Source organism: Pseudophryne corroboree, chromosome 11 (genome assembly GCF_028390025.1).
Source record: "Pseudophryne corroboree isolate aPseCor3 chromosome 11, aPseCor3.hap2, whole genome shotgun sequence".
Taxonomy (NCBI): domain Eukaryota; kingdom Metazoa; phylum Chordata; class Amphibia; order Anura; family Myobatrachidae; genus Pseudophryne; species Pseudophryne corroboree.
In genome coordinates this window covers 353,664,152-353,681,111 of record NC_086454.1, presented here as the reverse complement: position 1 = coordinate 353,681,111, position 16,960 = coordinate 353,664,152, and the positions used below count along the sequence as shown (strand labels likewise).

The 16,960-nt window shown below is 47.7% G+C and overlaps 1 protein-coding gene across 3 annotated transcripts in view; it reads right to left on the bottom strand.

Moving 5' to 3' along the window:
• Positions 1 to 10,312: 10,312 nt before the first annotated feature.
• CEP89 (centrosomal protein 89) overlaps positions 10,313 to 16,960 on the bottom strand; it is a 268,804-nt gene continuing 262,156 nt past the window's right edge. For all 3 annotated transcript variants that reach the window (XM_063945997.1, XM_063945998.1, XM_063945999.1), the window contains one exon: positions 10,313 to 14,275. In XM_063945997.1, the coding sequence (XP_063802067.1) occupies positions 14,074 to 14,275 (202 nt within the window). In that variant the 3' untranslated portion in view covers positions 10,313 to 14,073. The remainder of the gene's footprint in view (positions 14,276 to 16,960) is intronic.

Here is a 16,960-nt window from a genome sequence, read left to right as displayed (position 1 = left end):
CCATGCAGTACATAACTAAAAACAAAGTTGTACTGAACCAGATAATCACTGCAGGAAAATGAAGCGCTGGGCGGGCACCCAGCATCCTCTATGGACTACGAGAAAAGGATTTACCGGTAGGTAATTAAAATCCTATTTTCTCTTACGTCCTAGAGGATGCTGGGGTCCACATTAGTACCATGGGGATGTACCAAAGCTCCCAGAACGGGAGGGAGAGCGCGGAGGCTCCTGCAGAACTGATTGACCAAACTTAAGGTCCTCAGAGGCCAAAGTATCGAACTTGTAGAACTTTGCGAACGTGTTCGACCCAGACCAAGTTGCAGCTCGGCAAAGTTGCAAAGCCGAGACACCCCGGGCAGCTGCCCAGGAAGACCCCACCTTACGAGTAGAGTGGGCCTTAACAGATTTTGGACACAGCAGTCCTGCCGTAGAATAAGCGTGCTGGATAGTGAACCTGATCCAGCGCGAGATCGTCTGCTTAGAAGCAGAACACCCAAGTTTCTTGGGATCATACAGGACACACAGAGAGTCCGACTTTATGTGACGAGAAGTTCTCTTCACATATATCTTCAGTGCCCTTACGACATCCAAGGACTTTGATGTAATTGAGGAGTCAGTAGCCACTGGCACCACAATAGGTTGATTGATATGAAATGCCGACACAACCTTCGGAAGAAACTGCTGACGTGTCCGGAGCTCAGCTCTATCTTCGTGGAAGAGCAAGTAAGGGCTTTTACAGGATAAAGCCCCCAGCTCGGACACACGTCTAGCAGAAGCTAAGGCCAACAACGTGACCGCCTTCCAAGTAAGAAATTTGACCTCTACCTCCTGTAGAGGCTCAAACCAATCCGACTGGGGGAACTGCAACACCACGTTAAGGTCCCAAGGCGCCGTAGGCGGTACAAAGGGAGGTTGGATATGCAGAACTCACTTCAAAAAGGTCTGAACCTCAGGGAGGGCAGCCAATTGTTTCTGAAAGAAAATGGATAGAGCCGAAATCTGGACCTTCACAGATACCAACTTCAGGCCCATATCCACACCTGCTTACAGGAAGAGGAGGAAACGTCCCAGTTGAAACTCCACCGTAGGAAACTTCTTGGATTCACACCAAGAGACATATTTCTTCCAAATACGATGGTAATGTCTAGACGTTACCCCTTTTCTAGCCTGTATGAGGGTAGGAATAACCTTCTTCGGAATGCCTTTCCGAGCAAGAATCAAGCGCTCAACTTCCATGCTGTCAAACGTAGCCACGGTAAGTCTTGATAGGCGAACGGCCCCTGCTGCAGCAGGTCCTCCCGAAGAGGAAGAGGCCTCGGCTCTTCTTGCAGTAGATTCAGAAGGTCCGCGTACCAAGCCCTTCTTGGCCAGTCTGGGGCAATGAGGATCGCTTGAACCCTTATTCTCCTAATGAGCTTTAGGATTCTTCGGATGAGTGGAAGTGGTGGAAACACGTACACTGACTGGAACACCCACGGAGACACCAGGGCGTCCACTGCCTGTGGGTCCCTCGACCTGGAACAACAACGCTGAAGCTTCTTGTTGAGATGAGAGGCCATCATGTCTATTTGTGATAATCCCCAAAGATCTGTTATTTCCTTAAACACCTCCAGATGGAGACCCCACTCTCCTGGATGGAGATCGTGTCTGCTGAGGAAGTCGGCTTCCCAGTTGTCTACTCCCGGAATGAAGAAGGCTGATAGCGCTAACGCGTGCTTTTCTGTCCAGAGGAGTATTCTTGTCACCTCTGACATTGCCGCTCTGCTCTTCGTTCCGCCTTGTCAGTTTATGTAAGCCACTGTTGTTACGTTGTCCGACTGCACTTGAATGGCCCGATTTCTTAGAAGAGGGGCCGCCTGAAGAAGACCGTTGTAGACGGCTCTTAGTTCCAGGATGTTGATGGGCGGGCAGGCCGGCTTCCAGGCTTGACCACCGTCCTTGGAAGGTTACTCCTTGAGTGACCGAAGGCTCGCATCTGTGGTTAGAAGGACCCAGTCCTGAATCCCGAACCTGCGGCCCTCTAGAAGGTGAGGCAATTGGAGCCACCAGAGGAGTGAAATCCTTGCCTTTGGCGACAGACAAATTCTCTGGTGCATGTGGAGATGAGATCCCGACCACTTGTCCAGGAGATCCAGTTGTAAGGTCCGAGCGTGGAACCTCCCGTACTGGAGAGCCTCGTAAGAGGCCACCATCTTTCCCAATAGGCGAATGCATTGATGAACCGACACCCGGGCTGGCTTCAGGACATCCCGGACCATAGTTTGTATCGCCAACGCCTTTTCCTGCAGAAGAAACACCTTTTGCACTTCCGTGTACAGGATCATTCCCAGAAATGATAACATCTGGGTTGGTTCCAAAGTGACTTTGGAAGGTTCAGAATCCAACCATGACTCCTGAGGAGGCGTGTTGTGAGAACAATGGATTGCAGCAGCTTCTCCTTGGACGATGCCTTTATCAGCAGATCGTCCAGATATGGAATGATGTTCACACCCTGTTTGCGGAGGAGAATCATCATTTCTGCCATCACCTTGGTAAACACCCTTGGTGCTGTGGAGAGGCCGAATGACAGGGCCTGGAACTGGAAATGACTGTCCAGTAATGCGAAACGGAGATAAGCCTGATGTGGCAGCCAGATCGGAATGTGGAGGTACGCATCCTTGATATCCAGAGATACCAGGAACTCCCCCTCTTCCAGACCTGATATCACCGCCCTGAGAGACTCCATCTTGAACTTGAACTCCTTTAGAAAGGGGTTCAATGATTTGAGGTTCAGAATGGGCCTGACCGAACCATCCAGTTTCGGTACCACGAAAAGGTTCGAATAGTAACCTTTGTTCTGCATGTGAGGTGGTACTGGTACAATGACCTGTGCCTCCACCAGTTTTTGGACAGCGTCCTGTAATACAGTGCTGTCTGCCAACAGAGTTTGCCACAGAGATTGGAGCCAACCCACACACAGCGCTTTTAGTAAAGGGAGACCCCTTGTCAGCACTGACTGTGAACCTTAATAGGATACACAGTCGTTTTACATCCTCCCCTCCCTTCTACAACCCCCTGGTACCGTGTACAGATAGCTGGAATTGCTGAGGAGGGACCTGTTCTTCCTCTCAGCGCTGTGCAGGAAGGAAAATGGCGCTGGAACGCTGCTGGGTCCGCTCTGAGGAGAAGCTCCGCCCCCTTAATGGCGCGGTCTTCCCGCTCTTCTAGGATTATACTGGCCTGAGGTAAAATGTGCTGGCTGAGATCCGCGGACCCCGACAGACTTCTGGACCAGTTGGGGGTAAGCGCTGGCTCAGGGCGCCCCTCACAGCGCCGCACCATGTGCCTCTGAGCCTTCCCAGGATCGCAGTTAATACTGCGCTCCCTCCCCGTTGCCACCATCTTCACACCGGCCCCCCCGCTTGATAGGTGGGTCGGTATCTCACTCACAACTCTTCAGCTCTGTACGGGGTTGGCGGCATGCTGCTGGGGCGAGCGGTCCCCTGTGGCGGAAAACGATCCGACCCCTCTGGAGCTCAGTGTCCAGTCAGTGGAGACAGTGGCTCAGACCCCGCGAGGCGGACACTGCTCCCCCCTTAGTCCCTCGCTGCAGGCAGGCTGTTGCCAGCAGCCTCCTGTAAAAAAATAAACTCTAAAAATAACTTTAATTAGAAAAGCTCAGTAGAACTCCCCTAGCTGTGACCGGCTCCTGAGTCTGGTGGGAGGGTCATAGAGGGAGGAGCCAGTCCACACTCTCAAACTCTTAAAGTGCCAGTGGCTCCATTGTGGACCCGTCTATACCCCATGATACTAATGTGGACCCCAGCATCCTCTAGGACATATGAGAAATACAGAATATCGGAGGGAGGGGGGTCATCAAGGTAAAAGTCATCAGACCCACTGATAGTACATCCTACCCACAAGAGTACCAGGTGAGTCAGCCATCTTGGGCACACTACATAGTTTAGAGCAGACAGGATAGTCAATTCATAGGTGTGATGTGCCGGGGGTCATTGCAAAATATATGAGACACACCCGCATATATTATACAATAGAAGACCTCATAAAACACAGGAGGGGAAGTAGCCATCTTACGTGCAGTATACGAGAGACACAGTTGGTGAGTTAACACACCGCATGCTCAGGGAACAGATTGTTAGAGGCCAGGAGTAGCAGAGAGAGGCTGGGCCATCCAGCTGCAGTAAGGGAGAATGTGAGAGGGTGCAGGGTGATCCGGAGGCCTCAATGGAACAAAGTCTCAAATAGAGTAGAGGCCTAGATGGTGCTCAGGTCTGCCTGAGGCAGGGGGATCCTGGTTGTTGAGGGCAATGATGGTCCCCATAGATGAAAATGTAAGTCCCTGTTGAGCTGATCCATGGCCCAGCCAGCCACCTCTTTGCATCTAGGTGATAGAAAACTCCCTCTACTTATTACAATATACTGTTCTTTTGTTTTCTACATAGTAACCAAGGGGTATATTTGCTAAGCTCCCGATTTTGACCGATTTGGTGTTTTTTCTTCAAAGTGTCATCTCGGGAATTTACTAAACACAAATCTCGGCAGTGATGAGGGCATTCGTAATTTTTTTGAAGTAAAAAAAAAAAAATTACGAATGAATACACCATCGGTCAAATACCACCTTGAAAAAGTTGTGTGAGCACAACGAAACGCGTTGGTGTGAGCTGCCTTTATTTCTACTCCCTGGATATACAACTGGAGATTTGAAGACCTGGACCAAGTTCCCACCATTGAATATTTTGAATCCCGGCTGGAGGGTATTTTCCAAACTGAGGACATTGCTTCCTATTCACCTCATCAAGGAACTGCAATATTGCGGAGTGCTGAGCCGCTTAATAATCCTTGGACATATTCTTGGTAACTATTATCTATGCTTGACCTATGTTTGGGTCCGACTTGGACTGAGAAGGGGACTATATCATAGGAACAGGTCTTATACTCTCCTCCATTCTCACAAAAATTGTGACTGGGAGTAATACAATCTGTACCATTATCGTTTTTATTTATTCATCTATTCTTAATTGGTTTTATTGATTTTTCCTAAATAAATCTGTGTAAAATACTGACCTACTCATCTCATCTATGACTATATAGCGCTATAATTTACGTGTGTGTTTATCGGTCAAATACGCCTGTTATTTGATAGAACTCGGGAATTTACTAAAATTTGTATTTCACAAACACTGCCGGCAATAGCCAAACACTGCCGTGAAAAAATACAAATCGTAAAAAAAAGCAGTTTTAAAACAGACCTGCTTTTTTTTACCGTGTTCTGATAGTCATGCACGGATCCATGATATCCATGCATGGTTATCAGTGGGAATGGGTGGGAAATGATGGAAAATTAGAAGAAAAAAAAAATGCGTGGGGTCCCCCCTCCTGAGCACAACCAGCCTCGGGCTCTTTGAGCCGGTCCTGGTTGACAAAATATGGTAAAAAAAATGACAGGGGTTCCCCCATATTTCATCAACCAGCACCGGGCACTGCGCCTGGTCCTGGTTAAAAAAAAACAGGGGGACAAAAAGCGTAGGAGTCCCCCGTATTTTTTTAAACCAGCACCGGCCTCCACTAGCCAGGTACATAATGCCACAGCCGGTAGACACTTTTATAGTGGTCCCGGCGGCCCTGGCATTACATACCCAACTAGTCACCCCTGGCCGGGGTACCCTGGAGGAGTGGGAACCCCTTAAATCAAGGGGTCCCCCCCTCCAGCCACCCAAGGGCCAGGGGTGAAGTGTGTGTCCTGTTTTTTTGGGGGTATATTTTTAGTAGTAGTACTACAGGTACCAGCGGGCCCGGTTTTCCACTGCATGCTGGTACATGTGGTTCTCCAAGTACCAGCTTGCGGGGGAGGCTTGCTGGGACTTGTAGTACTGCTACTAAAAACAATATTCACATTTTTTACACTTGGCTATCAGCCCCCCATCCGCTGCCCTTGGATGGGGGGGACAGCCTCGGGCTTCACCCCTGGCCCTTGGGTGGCTGGAGTGGGGGGACCCCTTGATTTAAGGGGTTCCCACTCCTCCAGGGTACCCCGGCCAGGGGTGACTAGTTGGGTATGTAATGCCAGGGCCGCCGGGACCCCTATAAAAGTGTCCACCGGCTGTGGCATTATGTATCTGGCTAGTGGAGCCCGGTGCTGGTTTAAAAAATACGGGGGACCCCTACACTTTTTGTTCCCCGTATTTTTTGAACCAGAACCAGGCGCAGAGCCCGGTGCTGGTTGATGAAATATGGGGGAACCCCTGTTATTTTTTTTTACCATATTTTGTCAACCAGGACTGGCTCAAAGAGCCCGAGGCTGGTTGTGCTTAGGAGGGGGGACCCCCACGCATTTTTTTTCCTCAAATTTAAACTTTATTTTATTTTTCTAAAGATGCACAATGAAACCCTGCACGGATCTCACAGATCCGGCCGAGTTTCATTGTTGTAATGTCGGCAGTGTTTTACTATTCACTCCCGTAAAACACTGCCAAAAAAAAACGAATTACATCGACATCGGAAAACACGAAAATGTAAAATACGGCAGCTTAGTAAATGAGGCGTAAAAAATTCAAAAAGTTGCACAATTACACATTCGATGTCATTCGTGATGAATCTCCCTCCAAATCGGTACTAATACAAATTTTAGTAAATATACCCCAATGTGTCCCACTCATCTTACCTCTGCTGGGCTTGATTTCATTACAGAATCTAAAAGGATGGACTTGAAGTTTTGACTATGGTCCTGTAACAATAAAGGATGTACAAAGGAGCTAAAATGGACTCTATTTTGGAGGTGAAGTTGGTTTGCAGCGAACTGGTGAAGGAGGGAAGGCGGGAGGGAAGATGAGGGTGTGAGTGCAGCTAAGCGATGGTGAGGGTTACAGGCATCGGGGAGATAAGTGCTTTGAAGTAGGACTCCTTTGTGAGTGAGAGAGCAGAGCTGTAGGGTGAGAGGATGAAGTTGTAGTGGAGGAAGCTGGTGTGTGAGAGAGAACACCTCCATAGGTGCTCAGCAGAGCATTTGATGACATTTAACACTCTAATTGCGCTATTCCTAGTAATGGTGGAGCCACGGACCTGGCAACACCTCACCACTGAACATGTCTGGTCTAAAACCTGCTCATACAGTAAGAGGCCTCCTCATAGATTAGTGTGTGATGCCTGGCCTTTGGAATAATGTCCCCGGACCCCTTTCCTAGGATAATCCAGATTTGGCTATGGAACCCAGCGATTCACTCCCCCCCCCCCCCCCCTTCCCCGACTCCCATTACCAGCCGTACATCGCTCCAATGATCCTCCCATTGCCAATCATACATCGCTTTCACAAGCCTCCCATTACCAGCCTTACATCACACTAATGACCCCCCCCCCACTACCAGTAATACATCGCACTAATGACCCTCCCATTACCAGTCATACATTGCCCTGACTCTCCCAGTACAAGCCATACATAGTTCTGACTCTCCCATTACCAGCCATACATCGCTCTGACTCTCCCATTACCAGCCATACATCGCTCTGACTCTCCCATTACCAGCCATACATTGCTCTGACTCTCCCATTACCAGCCATATATCGCTGCAATGACCCTCCCGATGCCAGCCATACATCGCTCTGACTCTCCCAATACCAGCCATACATTGCTCTGACTCTCCCATTGCGTCATACATCGCTCCAATGACCCTCCCATTACCAGCCATACATTGCTCTGACTCTCCCATTGCCAGTCATACATCACTCCAATGACCCTCCCATTACCAGCCATACATTGCTCTGACTCTCCCATTACCAGCCATATTTTGCTCTGACTCTCTCATTGCCAGTCATACATCGCTCCAATGACTCTCCCATTACCAGCCGTACATCGCTCTGTCTCTCCCATTGCCAGCGGTACATCACTCCAATGACTCTCCCATTACCAGCCATACATTGCTGTGACTCTCCCATTACTAGACATACATTGCTGACTCTCCCATTGCTCCAATGACTCTCCCAGTACAAGCCATACATAGCTCTGACTCTCCCATTGCCAGCCGTACATCGCTCTGACTCTCCCATTGCCAGCCGTACATCGCTCTGACTCTCCCATTGCCAGTCATACATCGCTCTGACTCTCCCATTGCCAGCCATACATCGCTCTGACTCTCCCATTGCCAGTAAGACATCGCTCCAATGACTCTCCCATTACTAGCAATACATCGCTCTGACTCTCCCATTACTAGCCATACATCGCTCTGACTCTCCCATTACCAGCCATACATCGCTCTGACTCTCCCATTGCCAGCCATACATTGCTCTGACTCTCCCATTGCCAGCCATACATCGCTTTGACTCTCCCATTGCCAGTCATACATCGCTGACTCTCCCATTACTAGCCATACATTGCTCTGACTCTCCCAGTACCAGCCATACATTGCTCTGACTCTCCCATCGCCAGTCATACATCACTCTGTCTCTCCCATCGCCAGTCATACATTGGGGGTAATTCCAAGTTGATCGCAGCAGGATTTTTGATAGCAATTGGGCAAAACCATGTGCACTGTAGGGGGGGGGGGGGGTAGATATAACATTTGCAGAGAGAGTTAGATTTGGGTGGGTTATTTTGTTTCTGTGCAGGGTAAATACTGGCTGCTTTATTTTTACACTGCAATTTAGATTGCAGATTGAACACACCACACCCAAATCTAACTCTCTCTGCACATGTTATATCTGCCTCCCCTGCACTGCACATGGTTTTGCCCAACTGCTAAAAAATTTCCTGCTGCGATCAACTCAGAATTACCCCCATTGCTCTGACTCTCCCATTACCAACCATACATCGCTGTCTCTCCCATTACCAGTCATACATCACTTCAATGACCCTCCCACTACCAGCCATACAATACATTGCTGTCTCTCCCATTGCCAGCCATACATTGCTCTGACTCTCCCATTGCCAGTCATACATCGCTCTGACTCTCCCATTGCCAGTCATACATCGCTCCAATGACCCTCCCATTACCAGCCATACATTGCTTTGACTCTCCCATTGCCAGTCATACATCGCTCCAATGACTCTCCCATTACCAGCCATACATTGCTTTGACTCTCCCATTGCCAGTCATACATCGCTCTGATTCTCCCATTGCCAGCCAAACATCGCTCTGACTCTCCCAGTACTAGCCATACATTGCTCTGACTCTCCCATTGCCAGTCATACATCGCTCCAATGAATCTCCCATTGCCAGCCATACATTGCTCTGACTCTCCCATTGCCAACCATACATTGCTCTGACTCTCCCATTACCAGCCATACATTGCTCTGACTCTCCCAGTACCAGCCATACATTGCTCTGACTCTCCCATTGCCAACCATACATTGCTCTGACTCTCCCATTACCAGCCATACATTGCTCTGACTCTCCCAGTACCAGCCATACATTGCTCTGACTCTCCCATTGCCAACCATACATTGCTCTGACTCTCCCAGTACCAGCCATACATTGCTCTGACTCTCCCTTTGCCAGCCATACATCGCTGTAATGACTTGCACACAGAATCACCCCATTGTCAGCCATATATATACGGTAGATTCCCTTTTGCCGTTTTAAGTCACTTATTGCAAGGAGATCCTTAAATTGTTGGCCAAATATTGCAGACGAGATGCGTTCAGCATCTGTCCTTCTCGATTGCTGGCTGTAGACTGCACAGGGATGCCTCTATTTGCTGCCAATGTATTCAATAGAGATCTCCATTTTCCATCTGTCAATTTTAACTTGCAGGGAAATACCTACGGGCACCTACAAGCTTAGGTGGCTGGGGTTATACAGCGTCCCTTCTGCAAGATTCTTGATGGGCTGCACCTGACTGCACTGCCAGAGATTGGGGTTTCCATACGGTTGCGTGTCCCATTCTGGCTGTATCATAGCTGAAGAGTATGTACTTTTGTTGTACTGATGAGGTCTTTCCCACCGACCTCCAGAACTTCCATAACAACATCTATGCAGCTCCTTAACAAAGTCACTGAGGTCCCTTCCTTTCGTCAACGTAGATGGTATATTGGGCAAATGAGCAGGCTGAGTAATTTTACAGATTGCCAAAAGTATAATGGGTCGTTAACGGTTTAATTAATGAAGACATCACTCCTGTGTGGTAGCAGAGACTTGCACTATCCTTTGTGTGTCTCATTTTCTCATCAGCTTCTTTTATGGATGATAATTATTGACAATACTGTAATCCCGGATAATAGTCATCCTCAAGTCTTGTGTACAGTACATACACATAGGAACATAGATGTACAAAGTGAGCCTGGTGTGAAATCAGGACAAGAGATATACAAACACCCACAACATTTCAAATATGCTTCTTTAATTCTGCAAAAATAAGCTTTACAAGCAGTGCAATCCTATTAAATAGATCTATTGTGACAATATATATTTAAAAAAATAATTTTGATTTTTATTTTTCTCCCCTCATTTATGATTTTTTTATTACATGAAAGGGATGACAGAGAATACAAAACAGGATGACGGGGGGCGGAATGGGAGTGATACACAAATATATAAATGCAAGATGTTTGAATTTAAATTCAAGTCATTTAAAGCTGCTCCTGTAGATTATACACTGGAAAATCTGTGTGTTGTGTGTGTCAGGAATTACCTGCAGTATTTGTTTTCAGAACCAAATTAGTCATCCTAAAGGCGAGATTTAAATGTTTTCCCATCGGTAGCCACTAGATGGCGCCAAAACAGAGCTACTTAATCGCAGCTCCGTCCGGACGAGATGGCTGCTGGCATCCGCATTTCAGCTCGCAACCCCCGGGGGGTAGGGAGCTGAAAGTGCAAAAAAGTGACCCAAATGGCACTTTTTGTGATCGCGCCCAGCACTTTGGTCTGCGGCTAAAACCGACCTCTATGCGTGCGATCAGTGCGCAAAAGGGACACAATTGAATATCATACCCCGGGATCTCCCATCACTTTAGACCGGATCTGAACATTAGTCCAAATGGAGTCAACCTCAAGCAACAACAGGCCATGTTTTCTGTATTTCTTGCACAGGTGAGCTAATCTATTTTGCTGGGTCAGTAGTTATCCCAGCCGCTTTCACATACAGAATTCCTAAACCACGGACTGTTGGGAAAACGTGACGGTTGAAGTTGAGTTCCACTGGTTTAGACTGCAGAATAAGGCATTACTGAGAAGTTTAGTGCATTTCACAAGATGAGGCACCGTTTATTAGGACTCAGAAATAAGTTTTAGATAGGAGTACCTCTGTTTTCATTTAAAAATATGTAAACTAGTTTTTTTATTCTACAAAAACACGGAAAACAAAATATATCCGATGATCAGTCTTGATAGTAAGCTTAGTCTAATACATTAGCTTTAGTAATAAAAGACATATATGATTGAATTAAATAGAAATATAATACAGGTTGAGTATCCCTTATCCAAAATGCTTGGGACCAGAGGTATTTTGGATATCAGATTTTTCCGTATTTTGGAATAATTGCATACCATAATGAGATATCATGGCGATGGGACCTAAATCTAAGCACAGAATGCATTTATGTTACATATACACCTTATACACACAGCCTGAAGGTCATTTTAGCCAATATTTTTAATAACTTTGTGTATTAAACAGTTTGTGTACATTGAGCCATCAAAAAACAAAGGTTTCAATATCTCACTCTTAGTCAAAAAAGTCCGTATTTCGGAATATTCCGTATTTCGGAATATTTGGATATGGGATACTCAACCTGTATACTCTATATTTTCCCAACAAATGGTTTATATGGAGTTTATATATACAGTACAGTGCTGAGAACTGCAGTGACGATTTTCCATCATCCATTGAAGTATAAAGAACAATAGTATTCTGTCCCCAATGATTCACTATCATCTGCTTTCTCCCGCAATTATGTTATTTATTACTGTCTATCTTCCTCTCCCAGTTTCCAATGTTTTTTTGTGTTAGTTTCAATAAAAAAAATAAAAAATGAAGCAGCTATTTAGCATTAATATATAGCACAGGCTGTGTATAACGGAGCTGTGTAATATACCAGAAATAAATGGAGTGTTTCCACACCATGTTCTATCCCCCCCTGCTGGAGGATGTCGGAAAGGGAAGTCATTCTTCCACACAGCAGACAGGGGGCGACTTACGGCTTTGTGGATCTGCGCTGCAGGAATGCACCGTGGCTGGTGATGCAAATCTACTTTATAACCTGCATCATAGGCCTGATTCTAATTTGTGCGCACATTCTTACGCAGCTGCAATCTTCCAGCCTACGGACGGACTCGCCAATCATCGCAAGTGAAGCAGCCGCCCTGAAAAGAATATAGACGCCCACTGGGGCCGTCGCCAAGTCCTCAGCAACTGCATACACAAATATGCAGCATCGATGCAGAAATGAGGAACATCGATTCCCTGAGTCTATAGCCACGCAGACTGGCTGCGGCAGTAGCGACGCTTTTGCCATGTTTCGCTACGTAGATGATCGCAGCTGAAACAGATACACCCCCAAAAATGGCTGTGACACGCCTATGTTTTTATTACCACTCCCCGTTACCCGCTCCCCTCAAATCGGTCCCGTCATGTCACCATGCATTGCTCTTACCATAGTGGAGTGCACGGTGTGGGGACGTGCGGCACTTTGGGCGACGGGAAGGAGCGTTTAGGGGAGAACTACCAAAGGACTGTCGCTGCCATAATGGAAGCTGCCAGGGATCACGTGGAAGCAGAACTAGCGAATAATATATGTGCCGGTGGCTGCAGAATGCAAATGAGTGGGAGGAGTCAGATTCTTGGAGAAAAGCTTCAGCCTTCACAAATGGTTATCGTTACTATAACATTTCTCCTGCGGCGTCATCTTCCTATTGCCAGTCTGTTTGGGGTGTTTTCGCACTGCGCATTATACGGAGCCCAGCGTGTACACAGTTCATGTAGAGATGTACGCAGCTCACATCTCCACGCGTGGTAAAGGGGTGTAACTGGTTGCGCACATGTAGGGAGTGTCTGCGGAACTGCGGCCTAGGCAGAGCTGTGTGTCCACATAATCATTCCGGTTTCTGATGGAACGTTTGCTCCAGGGACAGAGTAGGAGCCAGTGTGCGCCGATAACAATGGCAGCTATTTATTATTACCTGTTATTTATATAGCGCACACATATAGCGCAGCGCTGTACAGAGAATGTTTGGCCATTCACATCAGTCCCTGTCCCAGTGGAGCTCACAGTCTATGGGGGTCATTCGGAGTTGATCGTAGCTGTGCTAAATTTAGCACAGCTACGATCATTCACACTGACATGGGGGGGGGATGCACAGCACTGGGCTTGTCCGCCCCACATGTCAGTGCCGCCCCCCCCCCTGCAGAAGTGCAAAGGCATCACACAGTGGCGATGTCTTTGCACTCCAAGAGTAGCTCCCGGCCAGCGCAGCTTTAGCGTGCTGGCCGGGAGCTACTCATCGCTCCCTGGCCCGCAGCGGCTGCGTGTGACGTTGCGCAGCCACTGCGGCGCGGCCGTCGTTCAGTCCGGCCAGGCCTGCGTTGGCTGGACCGCTTCCACGGCGGCCAAACGCCGCTGTTCCGCCCCCTCCCGCCCAGTGATCGCCTCTGCCTGTCAATCACTACGGCGCATGCGCAGTAGGGCCCCGTTCGCTCGGCTGCGACAAAAAGCAGCGAGTGGGCGTTTAGGGAAGGGTGACATTGCGATTGCACAGAACCGATCTGTCTTGTGGGAGTGTTGCGGCTGAGTAGTGTGTACGGGGAAGAGAAACCAGTATCTGATTGGTCTGCCGCAATTGGCGCCACGAATGATGGCGGGTCAACATATTATTTGGGGGCTAGGAATCTGTCTTTGCCTCTGTATTAAGTTTAAATACACAATACCTTGATGATAACTTTTAGAAACAATAAAACATTCAATAGGAATATAAGGAGACAGACGGAGAATATTAGTCATACACAGTGATTCTGGTGGCGGAATGCGTGACAGCTCTGCGCTACACCCAGTAATAAGGCTACGCGCATGGCGGTAAGCCGGGTACGAGGTCTTCCATATGTTACAGACGGAGATTCTACTCATGACATCACACAGTCTGCGGCTTGTCATCAGACCGGGTCTTCTCCACGCGGCGAGGAATTCACGTTGCAGTAACTGAAGTCGCACAGTACGACAGAGTCGCCGCGCTGCACGGGAGAGTCACTGACGGCCGGCTTGTTCTGCTTCAAAGCGCTGTGCAGAAGAGCCTTCAGCTGTTTGTTCTCGTTGGACGTCGATTCCCATATGACTTCCAGTTCACCTTCCACTTGCCTGAAAGGAGAAACACATCTAATTGATTGAGAACGTGAAAGGGCTGGAATTACACAGGTCCCTTCCGCCTGCTCCTATATATAGCTCGTTACAAGAGGCCTCCTGAGATGTTGGAGAATCATTTTCTTTATCGTTGACAGGCTAAGATGTCTGTATAATGGACCTGCGTGTGTAAACGCCGTCCTGTGTAACGGAACAAACATTTACTTGATCTGCGTCAGTCAGGTACACGCGTTATTGTGTAACGGAACGGCGCGGGGGCGGCGATCTTACCCGCTCCTAGTGGTCGCTACGCTGAATTCTCTCGTATAATAACTCTGCCTATTAAGTACTGCCTCCATCGAGCTGAGATTGCGAGGGGAAAGAGAACATGTACAAATGCATGGAACCATCTCTGAATATGAACTATCATCTATCTATCTATCTATCTATCTATCTATCACACACAGTATATCTGATTGCCAGTATCCTGTGCCGAGCGCAGCGGTAGAGGCACCTTTCCCGAAGCTCGCTATGCGAGGGGATGCGTCACACTAATGGGGCTTGTTTGTGGCAGAAAAGTGCCAAAACACCCAAAAAAGTAATAAAAATTGTGTCTACCGTTTTTTTGTGTGTAGACCATTTCCATGTCGACCTTTTGACTCTGTTGACCTTTTCTACGGTCTACCTATTCTATGCCGACCTTTTGACCCTTTAAACCTAATGCACACCTACCATTAGTGGTCTACCTATTGACTGTAGCCCCTTTTAGTGTAGATCTAATAATCCACACCCCTAATTGCCACAGTGCCCTAGTCATGCAGGAACTGATAATGGGGACTGACGTTTCAGTGGGACTGCGCCCATTTTCCCCAAGATGTCTAAAGGTAAAGTGACAGACTGTGGGCGCAGCGCCATTGAAACTTGCACTGTATAAGGCCGGTGTCCTCAATGCGTGCACAGTGGAAACCTTTGCGCACCTCCCAGCGGCTCCCACTCTGATGAAGATGGGACAGACTTGGAACAGGAGGACCGGCCATCGGGGTAAGTATGGGAGGGGATGAGAGAATGGGGACAGAGAGGCGGATACAGAGCCCAGGAACCATGATGGAGCTGGTTGGGCGGACAGCCAGTCAGACATACATTGTAGACTGCAGTCATTTATAACAATCATCTATCACCGATCTGTAGAAACTATAAATTAGGCCCACAGTCCCGTCACCTGACTAAGAGGACAATATCTATGGTAATATAACCGCCAGTAGAAAAGGAGAGACAGAATAGTGATCACTCAGCTGGAGATGTATATAGAGACGGGGGAAGTTAGACGTTATGTCTGTATAGCATTTTCCTGTGACAGAACGTCAGTTCTCCGAAGCTTACAGGCGCTGATTTCTTGAAGACTAATTTGCAGGTAAAGATATTATGAAAATAACAGTGTACTTGGTTATGTTATTGTAGCGTTATTTTATTTCATATCTACAGTAACTTGTACACCCTCCTTCACTCAAAGTCATTTCTAAATAAATGGAATCTCAGAGCGATGGGTGAAAATTTGTTCCCCCTCCTACGTTCAAACCTCCGGCTCCATCGGATCCTGCAACTTCCCAAATTGGCCTCCTTGTCCAACTGCTCCTTCGCTATTACCTACATCCACCACCACTAACCACTCCTCCACTTAAAGTTCTTCCCCTATCCCTTCACCTGCTCCATCCTTCCCTGCCATCTACCGCTTTCTCTACATAGTGTCTTCTGTGCGTATTGCCAATGTGTCTGATCTAGACCTTCCCCTAACCCTCCACCTGCTCCATTATTCTCTACTATCTACATCTTTCTCTACATAGGCCCTCATTCCGAGTTGTTCGGTAGCAGATTTTAGCAGCATTGCACACGCTACGCCGCCGCCCTCTGGGAGTGTATCTTCGCTTAGCAGAATTGCGAATGAAAGATTAGCAGAATTGCGAATAGAAAATTCTTAGCAGTTTCTGAGTAGCTCGAGACTTACTCCTTCACTGCGATCAGCTCAGGCCGTTTCGTTCCTGGTTTGACGTCACAAACACGCCCTGCGTTCGGCCAGCCACTCCCCCGTTTCTCCAGCCACTCCTGCGTTTTATGCTGGCACGCCTGCGTTTTTCCGCACACTCCCTGAAAACGGCCAGTTTCCGCCCAGAAACACCCACTTCCTGTCAATCACACTCCGATCACTTCAACGATGAAAAATCTTTGTTCGGATGTGAGTAAATCTACTAAGTTTTGTGCTAAAATATTTTTAGCGCATGTGCATTTTTGCCTTAATCGCTCCGTTGCGAAAATCGGCAACGAGCGAACAACTCGGAATGACCACCATAGTGTCTTCTGTGCGTATTGAAAGCTTGCCTGATCTAGGCCTTCCTCTATCCCTCCACCTGCTCCATCCTTCTCTACTATCTACATCTTTCTCTACATAGTGTCTACTGTGTGTATTGCCAGCTTGTCTGATCTAGGCCTTCTCCTATCCATTCACCTGCTCCATCCTTCTCTACTATCTACATCTTTCTCTACATAGTGTCTTCTGTGCGTATTACCAGCTTGTCTGATCAAGGCCTTCTCCTATCCCTTCACCTGCTCCATCCTTCTCTACTATCTACATCTTTCTCTACATAGTGTCTTCTGTGCGTATTACCAGCTTGTCTGATCTAGGCCTTCTCCTATCCCTTCACCTGCTCC